Source organism: Jaculus jaculus, chromosome 7, assembly GCF_020740685.1.
Source record: "Jaculus jaculus isolate mJacJac1 chromosome 7, mJacJac1.mat.Y.cur, whole genome shotgun sequence".
NCBI lineage: Eukaryota > Metazoa > Chordata > Mammalia > Rodentia > Dipodidae > Jaculus > Jaculus jaculus.
This window is the reverse complement of record NC_059108.1, coordinates 48,474,766-48,493,120: the sequence shown is the minus strand read 5'-3', so window position 1 is coordinate 48,493,120 and position 18,355 is coordinate 48,474,766. Positions and strand designations below refer to the sequence as shown.

The window sequence follows — 18,355 nt, the reverse complement described above, 5'->3', positions numbered from 1 at the left end:
TAGCAATCTTTTTACAGTCAAGCAAATGTGGCTTAAGATAAGTAAACATTTGCCCCAAGTTACATGGTTATGAAGTATAAGAGGCAGAGGTAGAATTCCAGAATCCTTACAATTCCACTAGTACTTATATATGACTTATAATATCTGTTTATGTTACATATTTCTATATAATTTGTATTTTATATATTTATTTATTTTTAGGCATCAAAGACCTGCCTCTAATGGATATACAAAAGGGATATTTTTTTCCTACTTCCACATCCCAGTAAATCATCTCTTCATACCCGTGGGTGGTGTCCTGTAATTGCTAAGCAATCTGACACAGTGGTACCATAGATATTCTTTTTTTTTTTTTAATAACGGTCCAAGGATTCATGGCTCCTTCAACAGCATGCTCTAGACAGGTGCTCTGCATTCATCTGCACATAGCAGCAAGGACCAAGCTGAGGAGGAATGCCAGATGTTCCCACAGTAGATGTCACAGTTATCTATTTTTACTCTGGCAGCTCATTGAGGTTTTATCATTTTTAGCTGTAAAATATATAAAGAGACCCTCTGATGGTGAAGTCCTGTTCTCCATGAAAAACTTTCACTCTATCAGACATGAGCAGCTTTCCTCTTGATTTGTGTTTGAACCATGAGAGAAAATGCCACAGATGCAGTCTGCATTGTACTGAGAACATATGCATGCTTTTAAATCACTTTTATCTTACTTTTTACTAATGTAACCCTGAAACCTAAAATATGTTCTGTTTTTTCATTCACCATTATAGGGAGAACAGATGGTGAAGGAGTTAGATTAAAGTGATACGGCATGTCTGTTAAAGTAACCCCCAGTGCAATGGATGCTTCCCTTGAACAGAGGCCATGCTGACTGTGAGGACAGCTTCAGCGTACATACACTGTAAAGTGCCAGGTGGATTCTCAAGGACAGACATAGAGTAAGTGAAAAACTCATGTCAGAATCAAATGGTTCATAAAATGAAAATAATGCAAGTTATTTGCTAATCTGAGAGGCTTACTGAAGCCGTGTGCCTATTTAACTAAAAGAGCACACAAACAATAAGGCTCACCTCAACTGAAAAATTTTAGTACCTAGAAAATTTAAAAGGGAAGTTGTAAAGAAAGTAAGTAGCAATTATTTTCTACATTCCTGCTCTCTTGCTAGTCATTTTTGCAGCTACTTCTTCATCTCTAAGTTATTATTAATAAACAAAAATTGCATATAATACACCCTAAGAAGGGCTACATACGAGATTATATACTACATATATCACAGCTATGTAGTATTCCAGAACCTTCCTAAAAAGTCTTCTGAGAAGTTGTTTATAGAAAATTCATACATTCTCTCCTCTTTCTCCTCTCCCCACCCCTCTCTCTCTCCCTCTCTCTCTCTCTCACATACACACACACGCACACACACACACACACACACACATTTATGATGGTGGGTATGGAATCCAGAACCTTCTGCATGCTACACTCTCAGACTAATAAATATATTGTAAGAGAAAAAGATATCAATCTTGAATCACATCCAAGAAGATTTCATAAGAGAAGCTAAGTAATAATGCATCTATTCATAATGTAAGTAATTAAAATTGAAAACAAATACTAAATCAGAACTCAATTATTAGAAATTCTAAGTATTTGGGCCATTTCTTCCTTCATCTTAGAAAATAGTATAATCATCAGCTTCCCAAAATCAATATTTAGGAAAGTATTCACAATACTTTCATTTATTATTTCAATGACTTGAATCAGTTATATATACTTAATTACTCATTATGACACTGGTTTTAAATTTCAATCCATATTTCATATTTAACTCTAAAATATGCTGACAAGAAGTAATTTACACCTGTAAATCCTCTAATATATTTCATCAAGTAGAAATATGGGAAGTTTTTTTAAAAATATGTCCCAAATGTGGTTTAAAATGTCATAAGCCTTCTCTTAATCCACCCCCCACAGTTGCAAAGATGTTCCTAGGATTCCATTTCCTCATTTTTCTCACAGAAAAGTGGCTGTGGTGAGCATCTCCATAAGCTGGAAGGGAGTCAGCATGCCAGATGAGGGGCTGTGTTTCCTCAAGTGTAACACTATAAGGAATCACCCATAGGGTTCCATATGGAGAGGGCTGTTCCAAACCATAAAATCCACAATCTAGCCCTTTTGTAATTTCAAAGGAGAATTCCTAAAGGACTTTAAAACATTTTCATTGCACTGAAGTTTTAAACAGGTAATAACAAATACAGGATAAACATTTAACTGAATCCTTTAACTTAGCACATCCTCTACTGTAGATGACCAAGAACACACCAAGTAAAAATGGGTTTAGCCTGATGGGTAAATTCTGTGTTTCCAGCAGAGTGGCTTTAATTTTAGTAGCAACTGCTTTTCATGGTAGGCTTCAGCCATAAGTGAGACCACTTCAGTCCCTTACTGATGTGTTACTTCCCTCTGATGTCCACCTGTAGTGTCAGATTGGAGAGGTGGGTACAGGTGGGGCCCCTTGCTCCAGCCCCTCAGTGCAGCTTTCCTGTGGTCTCTGCTGCATTATTCTAGGTTCATACAGTGAAAATGCTGCCCAAGATGCTCTTGGCCATGTCCTGGAACTGGGTTTACTTGGTGAGCATATTAACAGCTTCTGCATACTGAAAGATCAATCATTTTGTGACTTTGTGAAAAGGAACTGAAGTTTTGAAGGCCCTCCACTGAACAAATCCATTCTAAACTGGTGACTGGAAATGAAAGGAGGGGCCTACATTTCCTTTTTGGAAGCTAAGTACAGAAAAATTCAGAAAACTAAAACTGTAGATTTTACCTAGTTATGTATATGTATACACATCTGAGTCTTTTCACCACCTTTAGAGCTATTAGTGACAAACACCACAAATTTATGGTATACAACATAATAATGTAGCATAAGTAGACCTTGTAAAATTATTACTAGACTCAAGTTAGTTAATATAGCCATCATCTCTCTGAGTTTATGACTTGTGAGTGTCTAATGTGAAAACTCAAGATCACTCTTGGTAAATTTGAAGTATGTAATTTAGCATGGTTAACATGACCAACATCTCATTCTCCACTCCCTCAGCTTCTAACAACAAGCATTTTATTCTACTTCTATGAGTTTAACATGATCAGATTCTACATACAAGTGAAATTATTCAATATTTGTCATCATCTGGTACATTTCCCTGAGCATAATGAACTCAAATTTTGTCACAAATGGCAAGGTTGCCATTTAACTGAAAGTGATGTTAGCCATTCATCCACCAGTGAACACTTAGGTTGTTTGCATTTCTTCACTACTGTGTATTGTGCTTACTCACAGTAGCCCCTCAAGATAATGATTTCATTTCTTAGAGGTACATACCAAGACATGGGATTTACTGGATTATGTCAAATTCCATTTTTAAATTGTTTTAAAGAACCCCTTCTCCCACTATCTTCAGAATGGCTGAACTAATTTATATTACACTGGCAGCACACAGCATTTCCTGTCCTTCCAATCTTAACAGTTTCTATCTTTCATCTGCTATATACCAGCCATCATCAGAGAAGTAAGTTTAGATTTACATTTCTCTGCTGGCAGTGATATTGGCCACCTTCCTGTTTACCTTTTGATCATTTGTATGTCATCTCTGGAAAAAATTTCTACTCAGGCACTTTGCCCATTTTTCCTGGACCTTTTTCTACCGAGTTCCTTATACACTGAATTCTTTATATATTGTATAGATTAACATCTTATCAGTTACATGGTTTGAAAGCATTTTCTGCCATTGCAAAGGCTATTTTTTTCATTGTATCGACTGCTTCCTTTAGTGTATTGGAGCAATTTAGGTTGATGCAGGTCTGCTTATGTTTGCTTTTGGTGACATATCCAAACAAGGCCACTGACATGACTAATATCAGTTACTGGGTCCTATATTTTCTTCCATAAATTTTGTGGTTCCTGGTCTTATACTTAAGTCTGTAATCTATTTCAAGTTACTTTGTGTGTTTGGTACAACAGAGACCCAATTACACTCTTTTGAGTTGGATATCCAATTTTCCCAACAATATTTATTGAAGAAACTATCCTTTCTCAATTGTTTATTCTTAGCATGGTTGTCAAATACTAGCTAACCTATAGGAATGGATCTATTTCTAGTCTCTGCATTTTGTTCCATTTCTATTTTCATAGTAATATATCATCTTGATTAGTATAGCTTTATAATACAGTTAGAAATCAGGATGTATCATGCCACCAGCTTTATTCTTATTTCTCAAAACTATTTTCACTATTCAGGGTCTTTTGTGGTTCTATGCAAACTTTTATGTTTTGTCTTGTCATGGTTGTGGTCTTTCTTTTTACTTTTTTTTTACTGATTAAGTGTATATTCATTGTACAAAATAATGTGTTTCATTATGATAATTTAATACATGAATATAATATACATGGATAATATTTAAAGAAAAGCTTTTTGCCACTAAGTATTGTGTTAGCTGTGGGCTTATGTGTTATTGATTTTATTGTGTTAAGGCACATTCTTTATGTAAACAATTTGTTGAGTTATTATGAAAATGTGCCAGATTTTGTCAAATTCTTTCTCACATTTATTCTGATAACCATATGTATTTTGAATCACAATTGTTGATTGTATTTTGAGCTGTCCTTGCATGCCAGGGATAAATCTCACTCAGTCACTGCATATTATCTTTCTAATATGCTATTTAATTTAACTTTCCAGTACACTTAAACACTTTTGCTTCTATGTTCATTAATAATATTGACCTGAAATTATCTCATCTTGAAGTGTCATTTCATTATTGGTACTGGAATTCTGGCCTTATAAAATTAGTTTAGAAATATTTCTTCCTTTTCAGTTTCTTAGACAATTTTGAAGAAAGATTCACATTATTTCTTCTTTAGATGTGGGAAAGAATTTGCTAGTGAAGCTATGTAGTTGTGGGTTTGGCATTTTGGAAGGCTTTTTATTGTTGATTGAATCTCCTTGTTCATTACTGCCCTCTGCAGATATTCTGTATCTGAATGGGTCAGTCTTGGTAGGTTTTATGTTACAGAAATGCATCTATATTCTTATAAATTCTCCAATTTATTCGTGCAAAATTGCTCACAGTAATCTCTTTAGATCCTCCACATTAATGTGGTATCAGTTGTAATGTCTCCTCTTCATTTTTTTTTCATATTTACATGTATCCTCTTCTAAATTAGTCTAGCTAAAGGTTTATGAATCTTCATTATTGTTTTCTGCTTTATTTGGTTCCTCACTATCTCCAACCTTCTGCTAACTCTGTTCTTTATTCTTCATCTTTAGGCATAAAGTTAGGTTTACAGCATTCTTTGTGTTTTTCTATTTTTTAGAGAGAGGAGGGAGAGAATGAATTGTCATGCCAGGACTTCAGCCACTGCAATCAACTTCCAGATGCTAGCGCCACCTAGCGGGCATGTGTGTCTTGCCCTTGCCTCACCTTTGTGCATCTGGATTATGTGGGATCTGGAGAGTCAAGCATGGGTCCTTAGGCTTTTCAGGCAAGTGCCTTAACTGCTAAGCCATCTCTCCAGTCCCCTTTGTGTGTGTGTTTTTTAAGATTTTTTTTATAATTTATTTTGAGAGAGAGAGAGGCAGATAGGAAGAGAATAGACACACCAGAGCCATTAGCTGCTGCAAATGAACTCCAGGTGTGGGTGGCTCCTTGTGTGCATGTGAAACATTGTATGCTTGCATCACTGTGTGTCTGGCTATGTGGGATCTGGAAATTTGAACATGAGTTCTTAGACTTAATTGCTAAGTTATCCCTCCATTCCTCTGTGTTTTTTTGTTTATGGATAGCTAGGGATTGAATGCAATGGCAAGAACACTACCTTGAATTCTACTCTAGATGCTTGTTTTATTAAAGGTTTTATTATGTAGCTTAATATAATCTTCAAATGCTAACAACATGCTTCCATGTCCAATCACTAGAATTTTTTTGCCATGTATGTATAGCCTGTATGATTTCGTGTGCATGTGTGTTAGTTTGGTATATGCACATGTGTGTATACAGATGCCAAACAAGAACATAGGGTATCCTATTCAATTCCTTTCCCCATTGTTTTCTCTCTCTGAACCCAGAGCTTTAGTTTTCCATCAAACTGAATGACCAGCAAGGCCCATATCCACTCTCCACTCCAAAAAAACTGAGGTTATAAATGTACATCATCATGCCTGCCTTTTTATATGGCTACTAGGGATCAAACCTGAGCCTTCTCATACCACCTTAGGTCCTCATGCTTGCATGACAAGTGTACTTACCTGCTCAGCAATCACCCCAGCACCCCATGCTTATTTTTACATTACAAGTATCCATATATAAACCTTCCTCAGGACCATATTTTGCTATATCTAGATATTTTGGAGTGTTCTGTTTGCATTTTTTGTTTTCTCCAGATTTTTAAATATTTTATTGAGAATTTTAATACATGAACATACTGTAATTTGATCATATTCTCATCCTAACACCCCTTTTTGTCCCTCTTCCTCACACCTATTCTATTGAGCACCCTTATCTTTCCAAGTAGTCCTTATTGGCCATTTGGGAGTATGCTTTTTTAATTTCTACATATTTGTGACTTTTCCAATTTTTCTCCTCTTACTGATTTTTTATTTTATACCACTGTGGTTGGAAAAAGATATTTGATGTAATTCCAACCTTATTAAATTTATCAAGTAAAGGATGAACAGGAAACCAACAACTCTGGACCACACTGTATTCCCCTCCAGCCAGAAGCTGTGGCCCTGAAGCCCCATAACTAAACACATCTTCTACTTCCTCTCTCAAAGATTAGGTTTTTTTTCTCCCAAGCTAGACCATGGGTATGATGACTTAAGCATTCACCTTTACACAGCACAGGTGTTTATATAAATGCAGTAATATAAACAAATCATACAGGTCTCAACTTATTAAACAAAATATTTTCTAAAATAATACTCAGAGGTTCATATGTGAAGATAATTTCAAATGGCCAAAAATGTGGCTGAGGAGATGGGTCAGTGAATAAAGTGCTTTCTGCTTAGGCCTGGCTTGATTCCCAGTCCCCATAGTGGGCTTCTGTATGCTGAGGGCAAGACAGGAGGTAGAGATGGGAGACGTTCCTGGGGGCTCAGAGGATCACATTGAGAGCAGCAGTCAACAACAATAGCAAGATGGAGAGAGACTCTGCCTCAAATAAAGTAGAAGACAGGAAAGATGTCCTTTGACTTCCATATGTATGCACATGCACACACATGTGCGCGTGCGCGCGCACACACACACACACACACACACACAAGGCCATGTTTATTGTACTAGCTTCCTGATATTTCTACAGGAGAGAGACTAATCCTAAATTTATACATGGCCTGGACCTATATCCCAGCCTGTATAATGTAATATTTATTGGAAAAATGTTTCTTGTACAAATACATTAATATTTTTGTTTCAAATAATCAAGGATTACATTTCCCTTTGAAGGAATATCTATACTGGCAGTGATAAAAGTACTGTGTGTTGCAGGACTACTTGCTGGGAAAATTCTTGGTATTTTTTTCCTCTGCAACTTAAAATTCACAGCAGGTTCCGGGTGTACTAGTCACCAGTGTACCACTGGGGCCAGAAGAAACTTTTGTGGAAAGAGAGTGCCTACTGCCACCAAAAGGAGGCCAGATTTCTGGCAATGAAAATTAAGAGGATTCGTTGGGATAGCTTAAAGTAACAGATGTGAAATAAACCCTCCAAGTGTTACAGTGTGTCTATATCAAGTGATTAAATACTTTCAGAATCTAGAAGCATGCACAGTGTAATGCATGCATGGTTATCCAGGATGATACACACATTGGTTACTAGTGGTTAGGGAACAGGCAAAAGGAGAGCAGTATTCTGTCACAAACTCAGATGGCACACACTGATTATATTAAATACAACTATAAACATGCCAACATAATTTTAAAAGGAATCTCTGAAATCAGAAGGCAGTTTATTCATGATTGACAGACTACACCAAAGCAAGATAACCTTCAACTGGCATTACAGTAGGACTAGTTGCTTAAAACACAATTGGTCCAAAAACTAGTCCAAATTCAAAAGAACTATGAAACTGCATTGCTCTTCTCATAAGTACAAGACTGATAACAGGGCAATATATCAATCATATAGTCTACTGACTGCTGCACAGTTGCACAGTAGAGATACAAGAAGCCTTTGGAAATTAACTGTAATATTTCTTATAAGGAATGTTCTATCATTCAAAACAATTCTGTTTTGACCTTCCCCATCCCAAGTAACACACAGAGTCATTCATTAAACAGCCACAATAAATTCAAATCCAAAGTCATTCCCAATGGTATGTAATTCCAGGAAAGGGCCTGAAAGTTCATTTACTTCTGAACCTAAACTATGTGGTGATAGTGAATTATAGTGTGTGTATGTCTTGAATGCTCATATAAAAGGTGCCTAAATAATTCTGCAACACAGTGATGCTGATTGCCAGTTAGTAAACATCTGTTAGTACTTGTTAGATGTGCCTAGTATATGTCATGTACGACCTAATAAATAACAGCATCATTAAGTTACCACTGAGTTAACTTTTAAGAGGCACAGCTATTATTTTGTGGATTTCCTATTGCTCTGGCAACTATCTTCTGAAAACTTAGATGAAAATCTGCATGTTAAAAATATCAAAACAAAGGTACAGGCTACTTTGGGAAAATGGGCAGATGCTTTTAAACTTAAATACACTAAAGCCATCATCATCATCATCATAATTACTCATTATTATGCATCCATTAATACATATAAGGGAATTCCAACTATATTTGGCTTTAACAACTGAAACTAAGTTATAAACTAATAAATTCAAAGTAAGTCAATGATAATCAAAACATACCTATCACAAGAAGCCAAGAACGTCAGCCAATTCTTCATCTGTACTGCCTTTGACCTTAGTAGAGATCTTTCCTACAGGTCTTCATAGACCAATATCACATTAAAGTTGGTCTTTTAAACCATTTGCCTGGCTTCATCATGTCAGCCCACTCATGTTCTACTAAAAATAGTTTTCTTCTCCACAAATCCAACTCTAAACTCCTTGGCTTAACATATATTTGGCCCCAGTCTGTTTCCAAACTTGTCACTCCCTCATTCAGAGAAATCAACCTTCCCCACTCCACCAGCAGACTCAGTCATACTAACAACATATTCTTGCATTTCCTCATAACCTTACTCTTCTGAGCCATCTTCCCTTCTTTTCCCTGAATGTTACCCTCAAAACCATGTCAGTAATACCTTCATAAGCCAGCCTAACTCATTGATACTATTCACAAAGCCCTTGGAATATACCATCTCATATTACACTTCCTGCACTAACTATACTGCAAAATGTAAAGCCATCTCTTCCACTACTATTTATATTGCAGCACCTTCACCCAATCCATGCCCCCGCCTCCCACAGTGATCACAGCAGCATCTAGAACCCCAGCTGGCATCTGGTGAGTAGAAACTGATATGAGAAATGATGAATGCATAAAAATTAAAGTTTATTCCTTAATTCTAGAACAATTTATACCAAATAACATTTTTGAGAGGATTTTTTCTTCTTTAAATTTTCTGAAGAATTAAAACCAAAAAGGACAGATTCCTAAGTTTTCTTCCAGTAGAAATGGTGAGGAATAGCCCCTGACACTAAATTGCAAATACCTATTTACTTGTCAGCCTACACCAGTGATTCCTTGAATGTAGAGGGAGAATTCCATTTTTGACCCATATGGGTGAGGAGCCCACATAGTAGGAACTAAGCAATGACTGATCTAGCACCATGAGTGTATAAAATAAACACAATTCAAGAGGCACTCTCACCAGACATGCAAATGTTAAGTAACCTTAATGTATGTCTCTACTACTTGAAGTAAGGCTAAGGACACAGTGCTAAGGACTACATGTGGATAAGAAGTTACCACAGGGCTAGAGAAATGGCTTAGTGTTTGACTCTCCAGATCCCACATAATCCAGACACACAATAACACAAACGCACAAAGTCAGGCATGCGCACAAGGTGGCACACGTGTCTGGAGCCCAATTACAGCAGATGGAAGCCCTGGTGCATCAATTCTCTCTCTCTCTCTCTCTCTCTTTCTCTCTCTCTCTCTCTCTCTCTCTCTCTCTCTCTCTCTCTCTCTCCCTCTCTAAAAAAATGCCAGTCTGTTGGGTTTGCTTCAAAAAAATGAATACACACATAAACTAGAGAAATCCTAGATCAACATATGTGTACATGTGTGATTTTTGAACACCATGCAATAGTGGGGGGAGGGAAGGCAAATTTAGAAAGAGAAAAATAAGAGATCAGAGTGGTTTTATAGTATTCCATTTTAAATTATTTTTTAAAACTACAGAACATATGTAACTTTTTCATTTTGCTTCCCACCAAACATGTACACGCACATGCACACACAAATGTGTTCATGACACTGTACACAAGGAATCATCTAATGGAAGTAAAGATATTTTTTAAGAACACAGACTGTTAGAATGAACTTGCAGAAAACTTAGATGTTAAGAGCTGAGCATGAGGGAAACAGACTATGCAATGATGTCTTAGAAATACATCAGGGAGATTTTGTGTGCTTAATTTCTGTACAACAAAGAACCAAATGCTTCTGAACTTAGAATTTCCTAAATTCTTCTTTCAGCTGTGTGTCTCATACTCCAACATATTTAAGAGAAATGCTAACTCCACGGCACAACCCATCCTTCCAAGAAGCAAAGGAAGAAGTAAAATTTACTTTCCAAAGTACAAGATACACCTCATTAGACATTCTCTAGAAAGCAGCATGGGCAGTGGAAGTGACTTTGGCATGATTCTTTTTTTTTTTTAATTTATTTATTTGAGAGTGACAGACACAGAGAGAAAGACAGATAGAGGGAGAGAGAGAGAATGGGCGTGCCAGGGCCTCCAGCCTCTGCAAACGAACTCCAGACGCGTGCGCCCCCTTGTGCATCTGGCTAATGTGGGACCTGGGGAACCGAGCCTCGAATCGGGGTCCTTAGGCTTCACAGGCAAGCGCTTAACCACTAAGCCATCTCTCCAGCCCGCTTTGGCATGATTCTTAATACTTCACAAGTATGGTGCTCAGCAATCCTGTCAGAAATAGAGCTCTAAAACACATCTAGGCTCCATCCACCTTCTCTACTCCATTTTGTCAGAGTAAAGAAACCCTAAACTTCTCTGAGGAAGATTTCAAGCCGTGTGACCTAAGATTCCTGGAGACAGAGGTCATGGTCTGCTCAACTTCACAGATCCAGATGCTAAAATAATCTAGCAAATTGTAGCTTTTCAGTGACCACTGAGTCAATGAACACTTTTTCTTCAGATAGTACACAGCTGTTCATTGCCAAACATATTACCAAAATAACAGCTCTGACAAGTAAGAAAATAACCATTTCTGTATCTCCCAGTATACCATTTTTAATAAAAACAAAACATAACCAATAAGAACTAAGTAAATAACTAAAAAGGCCTTGGAACTATCTGCTGAATTACTCAAGAAACTGTGAGAAATTTGGCCCAGAACTCTCTCAAAGGAGGATGGGAGTGAAATGGCCTCATATATACTTGACATAGCCTAGCTTCTATATATCACAAACAGATCAGAAAACACTATATTTTCCTCCATGAACAAAGACTCTCATCTGTACCTTGCAACATTTCTAGAATACTTCCTTTGGGTCTCATCATCTCACCACCTTGTCAGGATAAGAGATTTGCTTTCCTTACTCTTAACTGTCATCTGGTCTTAGTCAATGTGTGCTCATATCTCATGGTGAGAGGCATTCTTCATTCTTTTTCCACTTTATTTTATTATTTTCCAATTCCTGTGTTAATTTAATTTGCTATGTCAAGCTCTTATTTTCCTAATTTTACTATGTTACCTTCATCTTCTTGGTTTATCATGGGGTGGTATAATTAATGTCCTTGAAAAAACAAAAAAGTTATAACAACTAAATCCTCCTTATCCTTATATAAATGCAATAAACCACAAGATCATTTCATAGATTTTACTAACACACTTACTTTAAAGGAAGAAGAGAAAGAAGATAGCTTTGTAAAACCTTCCAGATTTACAGACGTTTTAAATCTATTAAAACCAGATGAGTAATTCCAAACAGTTTTTCTACTTTTTTCAGAATCAAAATAGGTCACAAGAAAAGAAAGTTACAAAATAGCCACATACTTACCTGAGGGTATGGGGATGTCCTGGATTTTGACTTTGAGCTAGAGAGCCGGGCCTTCACCCCCTTCCGGTTGTCAGTTATGGTGGGCGTGGAGCTGCTGGCATAGGAGAAGGTGGGTTTAGAAGCTGAGATCTGATCCAGGGAGAGCTGTAGCCCTTTGTATTCTGTGTCTCTGTAGGGTGGGAAGACAAAACCCTTAATTATCCAACACAGGAAATATACTCATGCATTCTCTTATTAGGAGTGATAGTCCTCTACATGTGAAAAGGGAAGCAAGAAAAGTTAGCCAGATAGCTGGTTTACATGAACACCAGAATTCTTCTAGAAAAGCTTCATATTTAACTAACATGTGTGAATTTGGCTTCCACAGACATTAGCCGAGTTAGATGATATGCCTATGAAACAGTCTTGATTTATTTTAAAAGGTACCCCCTCCCAGGGGCTGGAAAGAAGTGCTTATCATGCAAGTGTGAAGACCTGAGCTTACATTCCCAGCACCCATGTAAAAGCCAGGTGTGGTGATACATGCCTGAAATCCCAGTGCTCAGGAGGACGATAGGTATTCCTGGGGCAAGATATCTAGCTAAACTAACTAAATCCATGAACTCAAGTTTCAGTGAGACAGTCCGCCTGAATAAATGAGGTGGAGAGTACCTTACACAGGGAGATACTCAATATTGCCATCTGACCTCCACACGTGTGCACACACACACATGCCCACATGCATATGATCATGATACCCATATATATTCATAGATCACAGACAAAAAGCTTCTGTCAGGCCTGGTGGTGCGTGTCTTTAATCCCAGCACTCAGGAGGCAGAGGTAGGAGGATCACCGAGAGTTCAAGGCCACCCTGAGACTACATAGTGAATTTCAGGTCAGCCTGGGCAAGAGCAAGGCCCTACCTTGAAAAAAATATTCCATTGATTTTAGTTAAGTAGAAAATAAAACTAATTTATTTTATATAGTTAAGTATAAAGTTTAAATTCTGACCTTTGTGAGATGTAAATTATAAAACCTACTCTGAAAGTTTCCAATGTGCAGTGAACTCAACAGCCAGTTGATGAAATATCTAGCTGATGCAACCTAATTATTGAGAAGAATGTCTTCTATAAGCTGATACTAGAGCAATCATTTTGGTAACCATGCCAAACATTCTAATAGCTAGTTAATCAGTATGACTAGGCCTATGCTTAGTTAAAAATCCCTTCCAATTGACTAATTCATTTCTCTCAGAGTACATTTACCACCAGTTTTTTCCCACTCTTTGTTTCATTTAATAAATAATTTATTAAGCTCCTAATATAGATAAAATTTTGTGCTAGATGGAGATGTGAGAATAAATATGTACAATCCCTGAATGCATAGATTATAATATATTTGTGAAAGGCAATGGTAAACAAACACACATAAAGACTACAGACTGATTGAAGGGAATACAGAGTATATTTTCAGAGTCTTCTCTATCAGCACTCATGGGAGAAATTTCTTTCAGCTCCCATAACTATTTAGGCTGTTCCTGGGTAGCTGACTTTATATTTAACTCCTGAACACTATGAACTATGTATTTCATCATAGTTCCCCCTTTGCACTAGAAGTCAAAAGGTAAGCCCCAAGTCCAACATATATAAGGATTCTTTATTAAGTTTTGTATGCCTATTTTAATGTACAAATACATAGTCTTAAAATAGTCTTAAATACTATATATACATATATACATGTATATGTATATATATTTACATACATATATATACATATATATGCATATATATATGTATATATATATATACATACACACACACATATACATATACATACATACCAGACATATCAAACACATGCAACTTGACTATCAACTAAAAGATGAACAAGTGTAACTCAGGCCAGGAGTCTCTCATGTGAGAAAGAAGAGAAACAGCCCACACAGTTCCAGTAATTTTAGGGTTATCACTGGCACAGCTATAGAACAGTGACACACATCAGCAAACTACAATAGCTTGATTTCAAATGGTCAGGATCTTTACCAGCACATGTCATATCTGCAGATCCAAACATTAAGTTGAGAATATTTTTTAATTGCATCTGTACTAATCCTGTACAGGCTTATTTTCCTTATTGTTATTCCTTAAGCAATACAGCATAACAACTATTTATATAACATATACATTGTTTAAGATATTGTAAGTGAATTTTTATATCCAGGGAGAATCCTGGAACAAATCCCTTGCAGATACTGATAAATGGTTTTATTCAATTCACTCAATGCAAATAATCTTTTTTTTTTCCTCAAGAGTAGCCCAAAGTTTAGAAGTCAACATGTACCATGGCTTCTTGGCTTCGGAAGTCTATTCATGTCACTGTCTGCCATAATGCCTAATTCATCACCATGCATGTTATCCAAATAGTATTCCATATATTTTGGAGCTTTCTTACTCCCCCAACATATACCTATAGAGTTCCTCTTAAATCCCACTTGCCTCTATAAAATGCTTCCTGCTTGCTAATATTACACACTCATTCAATATATGCCTACTAAGTCTCTGCTGTATGAGGTTATATTCTAGAGGGCAGGTAGACATCAATTAATATAAGACCTAAGCCTCTATCCCTCTCTGGAGGCACCAGACCTAATCCTAAGAGAGGTGGAGACTGGAAACTTCTTCCCATTCTAACATAATTTTTCAAATGATTATGTTATATCTTCCTCAGTAAATTTTAAGTTCCTACAAGAGTCAGATTTTTATGTGTTAAAGACAATTTCACTGAACATCACACAGATGAAAGGGGGAGATATCAAGGACAAAACTATAAAAAAGTTTGTCCTCACCAATGAGCATTAACAACTTAGAACCAGTAGCTTTCTTTTGTTTGTTTGTTTGTTTGGTTGGTTGGTTGGTTGGTTGGTTGGGTGGGTGGTTTTGGTTTTGGTTTGGTTTTTGAGGTAGGGTCTCAGTCTAACCCAGGGTGACCTGGAATTTACTATGTAGTCTCAGGCTGGCCTTGAACTCACATTGATCCTCCTACCTCTACCTCCCAAGTGATGGGAGTAAAGGCATGCACCAACAAACCCAGCCAGTAGCCTTCCTTAATGGGAAAAGACCATGTGGGCTGTGAGTTCTTTGACTTGTCTTCCTTTAAACAACAGTAACTCAATCAAATAGGACGCTGGTGGGAGGTAGAGCCACTCCCCTTGACCATCTGAATCAAATACACTTTTGTCCATTGGAATAGAGGACAGAATGGCTCAGTGAATAAAAGTACAAAGTCTAGTAACCCAGGTTCAATCCCCCAGCACCCATGTAAAGCCAGATGCATAAAGTGGAGCACACATCTGGAATTTGTTTGCAGTGGCAAGAGGCTCTGGCATACCATTTATTCTTTCTCTCTCTGCTACCCCCTCTCTTCCTCTTTCTCTTTCTCCCTCTCTTTCTCTCTCTGCTTGCAAATAATTAAAAAATATTTTTAGAAGAGTACAAGATATACATAAAAAACAAAAATAATTCAGCCTTGCAAGTGTAGCCAAGTATCTTTGTAAACTCCTTTTTAATTTAGCATGTCATGCATGAATTTCATAATTATAATCAAAGAATAAATAATATTCACTTTTCCTTTCTACACAGTCAGATTCTAGTAGGCATGTATCTCAATTATCAACTATTGCAAGGTCTTTCTGAGGAAGGGAACTCACGCTATGAAGCCCTGATTCCAAAGTGAGATAAAGACACAACAAAAAAATAAATCTGTAATCCACCAACCCTGATGAATGCACAGAGAAAATCTCTCCACAAAACACTAGCAGCTCTGATCCAACATCATATCAAAAAGATCACACACAATGACCAAATGGAATTTACTCAAGGGCTGCATGAGTAACTCAACATATGAAAATTAACAAATGTACAATATCAACAGAATGAAGGACAAAAAAAACACATGCACACCTGAATAGATGCAGAACAAGACTCTGGAAAAATTAAACACTACTTCATGATAAAGACTTCTAATTGGATAGAGAAGGAATATACCTCAACATAACACAGACTATATATGACACATTCACAGACAAATCATATTTCTTGGGGGAGGGGAGCTAAAAACATTTCCTCTGAGATCTGGAAAAAACAAGGAGTCCACTTTCATAACTCTTAACTTAATACTGGAAGTAGCAGAGAAAACAATAAAGCAAGGGAGAGAAATAAAAGCTATATAAATGGGAGCTAGGCATGGTGGTGTACATCTTTAATCCCAGCACTCAGAAGGCAGAGGTAAGAGGATCGCGGTGAGTCCGAGGCCACCCTGAGACTACATAGTGAATCCAGGTCAGCCTGGGCTAGAGCAAGACCTTACCTCAAAAGAAAAAAAAAAAAAAACTACATAAATGGGAAATGAAAAAGCTAAATTATAACTATTTACAGATCACATGATGCTGCATGTAGGAAAAAAAAGCTTAGGCTGGACATGGTGGTTCATGCCTATAATCCTAACACTCTAGAGGCTAATGCAAGAGGATTGTCATAAGTTCAAGAACAACCTGAGCAATAATGTGAGACACTGTCTCCAAAAAAAAAATGTTTATTCAGTAACATTTTAGCCAGGCATAGTGGTGTAAGCCTTTAATCCCAGCATTTGGGAGGCAGAGGAAGGAAAATCATGAGTTCAAGACTATGAGAGTAGGGATTACTGAAATAAATTAAAGAAAGCACAAAAAATGGAAAGACACCCAATGCTCATGGATTGAAAAAAGAAATCAATATTGTTAGAATGCGTATACTCCCCATAGTGATTGACAAATGAACCACTGAAGTTGTGGAGGTACAGCTCAGGAGTAAATCATTCTCCTGGAATTGGGTTCAGTTCCTAGCACCTAAAATTTTTTAAAAAAAAATAGTATATTCTTCACATCATACAAACTAATCCTGAGTACACAGGACAAAGATGGAGGTATTATAACACCTCATCTCAAACATACTGCAATCGACACTAACCAAAGCAGCATGGTCCTGGAATAAAAACTTATACACAGGTTGATGTAACAGAGCAATGTAACAGAACAGAGGTGTCACTGAAGTAAATCAATGTATCTATACTCCACTGATTCTTCACAAAGACATAAGAACATACATTGGAAAAAAGATAGCCTCTCAACAATTAATGCTGGGAAATCCAGTTATCTAGCTACAGAAAATTGCAATTTAATTCCTATCTCAAGCAATATTAAAAAAAAAAAAAAAACATGGGCTTGAGAGAGAGCTCAGCAGTTCAGGTTCTTGTCTGTAAAACCTAACCACCTGGGTTTGACTCCCCAGTAAAGACATAAAGCCAAATGCATAAAATGGCACATGCATCTGGAGTTCAACTATAACAGCCGAAGGCCCGGATGCACCCATTTTCTCTGTCTCTCCTCTCTGTCTCTCTCTGCTTGGAAATAAATAATATCAACTTAAATGAAAGGCCTATTAATACTGGCAGAAAATGGGGAAAACATCTCAAGACATCAGTATAGACAATGCCTTTTGGTAAGAGCCCAAAAGCATAAGTAACAAAAATAAAAACTGACAGCTAGGATTGTATCAAATTAAGATGCTTCTGCACAGCAAGGGAAACTATCTACATGGTGAAGATTTAACCTACAAAAAAAATGGAAGAATTATTTGCAAGCTCTTCAACTGATAGGAAGTTAGTATGTAGAACATATGAGGAACTGAAGAAAACAGAAATCCACAAGTAATACAATTGTAAAATGGACAAATGATCTGAATAGACAAGTTTCAAAAGAAGAAATATAAATGACCAACTCAAATCACTAGCTACCAAGGAAGTGAAAATCAAAAGCACAATTTAATATCTCATTCCAGTCAAAATAATATTTAAAAAAAGCTAATGCAAAGAAAAGGGGATTCTTCTACACTGCTGGTGAGAAAATAAACTGATATAGTCATCATAGGGAACAGTAGGGTGGCTCTTCAGAAAACTGGAAAAAATACCAAAAACTACATTGTAATACAGCCATCATACTTCTGAACATCAACCCAAAAGAAATGAAATCATCATATTAAAAAGATACCTAAATCCCCATGCTTATTGCATCACAGCA

The 18,355-nt window shown here is 36.8% G+C and overlaps 1 protein-coding gene across 7 annotated transcripts in view; it reads right to left on the bottom strand.

The window, feature by feature from the left end:
• Window positions 1-18,355, bottom strand: part of Sim1 (SIM bHLH transcription factor 1) — a 79,555-nt gene that overhangs the window by 19,043 nt on the left and 42,157 nt on the right. For all 7 annotated transcript variants that reach the window (XM_045155459.1, XM_004660599.2, XM_045155461.1 and 4 more), the window contains one exon: window positions 12,262-12,430. In XM_045155459.1, coding sequence (XP_045011394.1) covers window positions 12,262-12,430 — 169 coding nt within the window. The remainder of the gene's footprint in view (window positions 1-12,261; window positions 12,431-18,355) is intronic.